This window comes from Aptenodytes forsteri, unplaced genomic scaffold (genome assembly GCF_000699145.1).
Source record: "Aptenodytes forsteri isolate BGI_AS27 unplaced genomic scaffold, ASM69914v1 Scaffold297, whole genome shotgun sequence".
In the NCBI taxonomy this organism is placed as follows: domain Eukaryota; kingdom Metazoa; phylum Chordata; class Aves; order Sphenisciformes; family Spheniscidae; genus Aptenodytes; species Aptenodytes forsteri.
The window spans coordinates 921,277-929,791 of record NW_008796167.1 but is presented as its reverse complement, the minus strand read 5'-3'; the positions used below and the strand labels follow the sequence as shown (position 1 = coordinate 929,791).

General features: G+C 49.2%; 2 protein-coding genes across 2 annotated transcripts in view; both read left to right on the top strand.

Moving 5' to 3' along the window:
- The window catches only part of MSI1 (musashi RNA binding protein 1), a 33,301-nt gene extending 29,201 nt beyond the window's left edge, over positions 1 to 4,100 (top strand). Inside the window, exons 11-14 of the mRNA XM_009287524.1 lie at positions 1 to 11; positions 137 to 291; positions 783 to 848; positions 1,822 to 4,100. Coding sequence (XP_009285799.1) covers positions 1 to 11; positions 137 to 291; positions 783 to 824 — 208 coding nt within the window. The 3' untranslated portion in view covers positions 825 to 848; positions 1,822 to 4,100. The remainder of the gene's footprint in view (positions 12 to 136; positions 292 to 782; positions 849 to 1,821) is intronic.
- Positions 4,101 to 6,476: 2,376 nt separating this feature from the next.
- On the top strand, positions 6,477 to 8,370 carry PLA2G1B (phospholipase A2 group IB). Its single transcript, XM_009287545.1, has 4 exons — positions 6,477 to 6,510; positions 6,593 to 6,752; positions 7,492 to 7,619; positions 8,249 to 8,370. The coding sequence occupies exons 1-4, from the start codon at positions 6,477 to 6,479 to the stop codon at positions 8,368 to 8,370; spliced, it is 444 nt and encodes a 147-aa protein (XP_009285820.1).
- Positions 8,371 to 8,515: the final 145 nt, after the last annotated feature.

Below are 8,515 nucleotides of genomic sequence, written 5' to 3'. Positions count from 1 at the left end.
GCGAGGGACAGGTAACTGCCACTTTCCTCCCCGGCGCGGTGTCCTGTCACGGAGGTTTGCGATGGGCTGTGGGAGGGGGGTGGGACGGGGTTGCATTTTTGGGATCTTCACTACGTAGTTTTGCTGCCTCCTGTAGGTTCCACCCCCAGTCGTACCGGTGGATTTCTGGGCACCACCAGCCCTGGGCCGATGGCAGAGCTTTATGGAGCCGCCAACCAGGACTCAGGGGTCAGCAGTTACATCAGCGCTGCCAGTCCAGCCCCGAGCACCGGCTTCGGCCACAGCCTAGGGGTGAGTGTTCCCTGTCGGGCTCTGCGCAGGGGGAGGAAGATGGAGCGTGGCACGGCCAGGGGAAGGGGCTGCATCTCCACGTGGTGATGGAGGTGAGCAGCAGTGGGCGGTCCCCTTTCAGCCCACAGCCTGCTTTCTGGTTAAGAAATAGCACCCGCTGCAGCATCTGCCATGCCACCGCTGAGCCCCAGGCCACAGATGGATGGTGCAGGATGCAGCAGTTCACTTGGAGCCCGCATCCCTGGGCTCCGCTGGCTCTCCCTGGCCACCACTCAAGGTCCTGGTCTCCAGACTTTTCCCTGATCTGGCCCAGACTTTCCAAGAGGCCCTGATGCAGTGTTCTGCAGGGTGATGTGCTCTTTAGACCTGCCACCTCCAACTGAAGCCAGCTTGCCCAGCATCTGGGCCAAGACTGAATTTGTTGTGGTAGTAATTCTCCTTCACTTTTCTTTTGTTTGCTTAAGAGTGGGGTTTTAACTCTTTCTTCACAGGGTCCCTTGATTGCAACAGCTTTTACCAATGGGTATCACTGAAGCTGGGGACCAAGGAGGCAGGAGGTAAGAGAGCTTCGAACAGGAACGGGTAATGAGAGGAGTGAAGTTCTGAGCCGGCCCCTGTGCTTGGGCTCTCAGCAGGAGCTGTGGATGCCACTGTGAGGCTCGCCGGCCTGACCCAGCCTGCGGGAGGAGTCCTGCGGCCAGCCTGGGGCTCTCTTCTGCACCAGAGGCTTGGCAGGTTGGGTTTCTACCTTACGCTCCCCAGCCTGGGAGTGCTGTGGAGAGATCGCTTAGTGTCTGGGTGCGAAGGGGAAGGAAATGGGAGCACTGACAGAAAGAGGAAAGGTCTGCAGGGTTGGCCAGAATCACAACCCAGTGGTGATCCTGAGAGACAAGCTTGGCTCACCTGTGTGGCTGGGGAAGCCTCCTCCATGCAACTGGTTGTTCTCACTGCTGCTGAGACCACTGTCTCTGGGGAGCGAGGTTTTTCCTCTCCTGCCTGGGAGAAGGGCAGAAGGAAAATCTGAGTCTGATCAGTTCTGTTTCTGGTCCTTGGTTGAGCCTGAGAGGGAACTGGTGGATGGTCTCTTTTTGCTTTGCAAACGTGGCTGAAGTTAGCTGGCTTAAAATTAAAAAAACCCAGCTTTTCAAAAAGGAGGGCAAAAACTTGCAGGGAAGGGTGTCCAGACAGGAGCCCATGGCAGCCCGGTAGGGCTGCACCGAGCTGAGTGCTGGAGAAACGGCTGGACCCCTCTATGTCACAGGCCTCCCGGGGGCCAGGAGTGCCACAGGTCCAGGCAGGCAGCCTGCACGGCATGCGGAGCCTTGTTTCCCAGGCCTGCACGTTGCCATTACAGACGGAAGCATCTCTGCCATGCCCCGTCGCTGTGCCAGCGAGATGCAGAGCAAGTCTGTGTTGGGGCAAGTTCGGGTATCGAGTATTTCTGTCAGATCTCACCGGAAGAAAACCCCAAGAGAGAAGCTGTTGGTTGTTCTAGATCCTGTCCCTTCCCTCCCCTGCTGTGTCCCACAGATTCCCCAGTGACCTAACCGAGGACAGCGGCTGGAGGATCTGGTGAGCCTCGGGGGATGAGCCAAGGTTACCTTTTTCTTGAATCAAACTGCACACTGCCGGCTGGCTGCCAGGCTCCTGCCGCCCTGCCCTGATCTCTCCCTTTGACCAGACCACACTGGACTGAACCCAAGGAGATCATCTCGCTTTCTTACTAACCACCGACGGTTTACGCTTCCCCCCTCCCTGCCCCCAGCCCACCGATTCTTCTTTTATTTATTTTATTAGCTGTTAGTTTTATTTTTTTATTTTATTTTTTTATCTTTTTTTGGGGCTACCCCTTCTTTTTGTTGTTTGCTCTTTCCCGAGCTAGTAGACATATTTTATGAATTGGCTTTGTGATTGTGTTAGGTAGTTTTTATTGAGGAGTATTTTTATTTGGCTTTGAAACTGTTTTGAATATTTTCAACTCTGTTGTTGTTGTCGTCAGTGTTTTTAAAGCACGGTATGTAACAAGAATGCAGTTCTGAAGGGAAGAAAGAGACACACAGAGAGCAAAGGCTGAGAGGAACTGATGTATTTCTATTTTTTTTAAAGAAACTGTTTTTAATTGTTTCTGTTTTGTAAATGTGAGGCTTTGAAAAGCGTGAAACTCCAAGGATCCGAAAACGTTGGACATCGCTATGGAACAAAACAAATGTATATTTTGCTAAGTGAAAAACACTATCCTTACAGCTGAAAGATTTTTTTTTTTCCTAGGTTTAGTTTTACGTGGGGTTTTCTTTTTCCTCCTGTATAATATGTAAATATCGCGAGCTGAACCTGGCTGCCGCCCGCAGCCTGGCTCCAAGGAGCAGCTCCAGGTCCTGGACTTGGCGCCGCAGTGTGAGCAATACTCTCCAGCAGAATCCTGACAGGACTCCGTTCTTTTTTTGTACACCTTTTACTGTAAGATTTTAAGACCTCTGATGAGATGAAAGGGGGGGTGGGGGCGGGGGTGAAACGCACCGGCCATCGGCTGTTTTGCTGAGCGGGTTAAAGCTGCTTCCAATCGCTCGATGTACAGACTCCATCACTGGGCTCCGTAGTGCCAGCCTCCGGTTTGGCTTTAGGTAAAGGGCTTTACCGCCATTGCTTGTCTTGGTTACTTTGAAAGGAATTCACTCTCCAAACACTATCGTTTGTGTCAAGATTTCCTGGGAAAGGGGATCCTCCTCCGGAGGCGAGGGTGTCGGAAGGGGTGTCGGCCAGGGCCAGGGGGAGATTTGGGTGGTCGTTCTCTGAAGGGCAGGGCGCTGGGTTGGGGAGTCATTAACGGGGGAGAAAAGCATTAGGGTGGTGATTTGGGGGCGGGTTAAGGGCTTCTCAGGGATTATATGAATTATAGAATTGCAGCTTCCCGTTTGCTTTACTCTGTGTTCTGAAGACTGTGGGAATTTGTCTGTTGTCCTGTGCGGGGTGATCTGGTCCCTTCTCCAGAACCTGCCGAGGCTTCCCCTGGTGTGGTCCAGGCCCCTGCTAACAGGCACTCTGCCAGGGGAAGCCTCCAGCAGGAGTACACGGGGCAGGTTTGGGTCTGGATTTCAGTGAACCAAAGACCTTGTTAAGGGGGGTGATTAAGCCTTTTATTAAGATGCAGCCAAACTCTTTTCCCAGGGAAATAACAGCTTCATCTTAAGTTTTAAAAATCATTCCCTCTCTTCCCCCAAACTGAGCCCCTGTAAGGGAGGGGGGCATTTAGAAAAGGACTGGGAGGGCCACGATGCCCACAGGGCCCTTCTCTTCCGTCCCTCCCCCGTCTGCCGGAGCTTGTCCTGACCTGGGCGATGCGTTTGGAGAGTTCTGTTTAGGTAAGAGGGTACTTAACAGATTAGTACTGAAAACACAAAGCAATAATTTTTGTTACTGAGACAAGAGTCTGTATGTCTGTTTTTTTAAATATTTCCTAATTAAAGAAAAGCTGCATTTTATTGGGTTTATTTTTATTCTATATACTTCAAGTTTGGGTCTGCGGACAGCGCTTTCCTCCCTCTTGGTATATGCGCTGAACTGCTTCTGTGCCCCCTCCAGACATCCAAGGCCAGCTGTGCTGCTGCTGGGCTGTGATTCACTCTCTGGCCAGTGCTGCCACTGCCTGGAGGCTGGGGCTCCGGTTTCAGGGTGGGCATTTTTTTTAAAAGAAATAAAGCTGTGTTTTTAAGCCAGTAAGTTATTACACTCCGATGTTTGTTCTCTCCACACCTGTAACCCTTTTTCCAGATTTCAGTTTTAAATTCCTAATAAATTATTTGAAAACTGTCCTTCTCTGTCATTATTTGGGGGTGGGAGATTTTCAAATGGAGATTTCGGGTGAACTTGGACCTGGCAGGAGTCGCATCCTGCCATTAGGATAAAAGTCCCAGGCAGGGCTCTGACTCTGTGTCCTGCTCCCAGCCCTTGGCAGCGGCCCAGTTTATAATGTGAGGCAGATCTGGTTTTAGTAGAGATCGTGTCTCTTCTCTACGTTACAGAGGTTTTGTATAGATATTTGTAGGTTCAAGAAAGGAGGAGATAGTGTGGTGCTTAGAAGTTTGGCTCAGATGCTCTGGATTCAATGACTATGGTGGACCAAGGAGGTGAGATCTAAGAAAGTAAAATGTAGAGATTGGAAGGGAAGAAAAGTCCTTAACAGACAACACTACAAGAGAAAGGTAAATTATAACGGTGTAAAATAGGGTGGGGAGCCCTGTGCAGCAGCTCTTAATTATAGAGAATTCTTAAAAATAACCTAAGGCTCAAGCCTGTAAGTTTAGGAATCAGCTGCAAGTCGGGATGTCCTCACAAGCATATGGGGGACCAGCGGCTTTGTATACAGCACAGGTTGGGGGAAACCAAAAATAGCATTGGTGGAAAAATCTTTACCCTGCTGGGATTTTTCTCATGAGGCACTCTTGTAATGCTCACATGCTCGCTTTCCCACATTTGGTGATCCTCTTGTTGAGTTAAAATGTATGAAATCCAAGATACGACAGTATTTTTGATTTGTGACTTAAAAAAGCCAGTTTATTGGAAGTTTTCTTGGCAACATCAGACATTGAGAAATGAGGAAAAAGGAACCACAGAGTCTTAAGGTTCGCAGGTAAGAGAACAGAGAAATCATTAAAAAAAAAGAGTAAAGGTGGCCAAAGTGGCAAAGGAGAAAGAGAACACTTAAATGGATATTGAAGGGAAAGTCAGCTGATTGATCTGTGCGCAAAAGATTAAATCCTTGTTTCTGAACTAACTGTGGTACAGACTGTCCTTTACATCAGCCTTTAATGTTCCTTCAATGTTCTCACTATTGGGACACAAGAATCTTGAATCTGTAACTCGGATTCAAGAGTTTGGCTTTAGCTAACCTGCGAGCGGGGAATCCCAGAGAATCAGAGAGCTTGTGAGAGAGCAGAAAAGTCGGAATGGTTCTGGTTGTTCATCAGCATGTCTACCGTTAACGAGATGTCCTATGGATATGGATATACATCCTATAGATACTATGGGCACCCTGGCATAGTTTCAGCCACTATGAGGGGGAAGATGTCCTCATCGTCCCTTATAGAAACGTGCATTTGAACCTACTGAAGGGCACTGAACCCCCAGCTTCCTGAATAAGCACTCTGGTATATTAGGCTGTTGCGGAAAGGTGGGCTTTGCCTCTTCGTCTGCTCTTAAAAACTGAAGGCTTGCTTGGTGCTTTAGAAATAAATGCAGACTCTATCAGCTGAGCAGTCTAGGATCTATACCTTGAGTGTGTAAAAATGCCAAACCTGTAGCCCTGACAGTGTTAGAGCCTCTGGGGTCTGAATATGAGTGCAGTATTTTGGACTTACCCCTGGCTGACTCCAGGAAGCTTTTTCTTACCCATTTTTTGATCTTATTTCAAGGCTCCCAACTCGCCTCATGCCTTGCCACAGAGAACCAAAGGGCCTAACTGGGTTCTGCTTTGGTGCTGGAGAATGAGAAACTGCTGTCTCTGAGCTACTGAAGTCTGCTGCGTATGTGGAAACTTCCAAGCCCAGTTAATTTCCAGTGTAACTCCCTTAAGGTCATGTAAAAACAGACACTCTTCCTTGTTTAAGCCAGATACAGAGGCTTTCCAGGTTGCTTGGCTCCTGTTTCTTGCCTAGTAATACCTATTCCTCCTGTATGGTTTCAAAGTAAAAAACAGCTTGAATTTTTTTCAGTTCAGCTCATGCCAAATGGTCATTTGGGGTGAGTGGACGACCTGTGCCTTATTCTCTGAATCAGGCCAGGAGAATCCATGGAGATACAGGATTAATGATAAGTGGGATACCGTAAAAGGAGGATGCCAGTATTAGTAGGATGGATATTAGTGTGCCACCAGTTTCCAATGTAACTACCACACTGCTACCATTTTTTTAAAAATGTCCAGATCTTTCAGGCTGGCTTCTAATGGAAGCATTAAAAATAATTTAATAGCAAATATCTAGAGAGTAAATATTTGCCTTCCTGGCTTTCCGATTTAACTCCACTGGCCTTCAGCTGGACATGTCACAACTTGCTGGCCACAGCCTCCGATGGAAGAATTCTGCATTTAGTAACATAAATACTGGCTTGTTTATCTCAAACCCATGTCAAGGTGAGCTTGTCGTATAAAAAGCCATGTTTTCTTTAGCACCAGTCTGTCAAGTCCTCCGAGAATGAAGTCCCTGGCCCTGCTTTTCCTGCTCTCTGGTATGAGGTGGCACTCACCCTGCCCCAGCACCTCTAGACAGGTAACACCATGCCTAACTCTAACCTTTGCATCTCTTCTCAGTGGGCGCAGCCAGCACAGCTGTCTCACCCTGGGCCGTGTGGGAGTTTCGCAGGATGATCAAATGCACTATGCCGGACAGCCATCCTCTGCTGCAATTTGCTGACTACGGCTGCTACTGTGGCTTGGGAGGCAGTGGGACACCAGTGGATGAGCTTGACAGGTTTACAAGACTCTGCTTTTACAAACCTCTTTCCTTGCCTGTGCTTTCATAGTTCTGCACGCCAGCTTCATCTCAGCTGGCCCTGCCTATAGATGTTCACAAAACTCTCCAGCTGCTGTGAATGAAGCTTTCTTTCAAAGACCGATTCAAGGGAAAAAGGTTGTGTAGTATCACACCTTGATGCCTTATTACTAAGATAAAATATAATCCCAACAACTCTCTTTTCTCTTCTGTGGCAGCTAGACTGCACTCACTCCAGCATTTTTTTTTGCAGCAGTGCTGTGCCAGCAGCGCGGACGCAGCTCTGAGCACACACTGCCCAGTGCACGACCATCAACACGTGCAGGGCTGAGCTGCAAAACGCTAAGAAGTGGCTTGGGCAGTTTAGAGATCACACAAGACTGATAGCCAAGACGCGGTGGATTGTGTCAGCTGTTAGCTCTTCAGCTACCAGGCACTGACGGGGAACGTAGGGTAAATGCTGTCTTTTGCTTTCCCTGTGCCCAATAGGTAACTCTGTGAAGATGCTCCGGTAAGTACATGTGTACCAGACACCTCTTGGACCATGAGCTAGCAGAAACGGGTCCCTTTGAGGTCCTTCGTGTCTGCCCTCTTACCACTGGGTATCTTTTTTTTGTTCAGTGCCTTGTCAAAGCAATACTAGTGTATTTACGTGTCTTACAGGTCAGCTGAGCTTGCATTTCTGGTATTTTCTGACCTTTTCCTCCTTGTTTCCCAGGTGCTGTCAAGTACATGACAGCTGCTACTCGCAGGCAAATGAACAACCATCATGCAGATATCTTCTGGACAATCCCTACACAGAGTGGTACAAGTTCAGCTGCTCCAGTGGGCAGATTACGTGTAACAGTACGTCCACTTCCACATCACTCCTCTTCAAACATTACTCCAGTCTCTCTTCTGAAGGAACTGGGCTGCATTACACTCCATGCTTCTGTGGCAGGGAGGCGCAGCGCAAGTCCCTGCCGGGGGGCCTGGTTGTTAGAAATGGGGCACCTCACATAGGCACCAGAGTGAATATTCTCCATGTACCACACAATTTAAAGTTTATGGAAGATATATGATATCACAGTACATAGGGAAGCCTGTCCCCTCTTCAGGGGATTGCGTCCCTGTGGTACTTTTCTGGAAGTCCATTAATGGCAGTACTTAAGAGAGCAGCATGCTGATTGGGGAGAGTTACACAGCTTCTGCCAGACATCTCGAATGTAATGGTGGAGCTCTTATAGGGCTCTGGAATGGAGATACATAGCAGATATGCTGGCAAACAGAACTGCAGGGAAGGAAGGAGCAAGGAGATTGCTGGGCCAGAGCACGCAGCTTTGAGGCCAGAGGGTTAGCGGGGAGAAGCACATACACCCCCAAAATGATGGCAGCAGTGGAACGGCTACGCCCTGGCAGCAGAAATGCCTGCCTGAGTCACTGCCATGCCTGGTGAAGGAGCTGCAGGGTCTAACTGCTCTTGCTCTCTCTTCCAGGCAAGAACAACAAGTGCGAGATGTTCATCTGCAACTGCGACCGTGCTGCTGCCATGTGCTTCGCCAAGGCGCCCTACAATCCCAAGTACAAGAGGCTAGACACCAAGAAATACTGCAACTAGTCGTCGTCGTCGTCGTTGTCGTCGTCGTCGTCGTCGTCGTCGTCGTCGTCGTCGTCGTCGTCGTCGTCGTCGTCGTCGTCGTCGTCGTCGTCGTCGTCGTCGTCGTCGTCGTCGTCGTCGTCGTCGTCGTCGTCGTCGTCGTCGT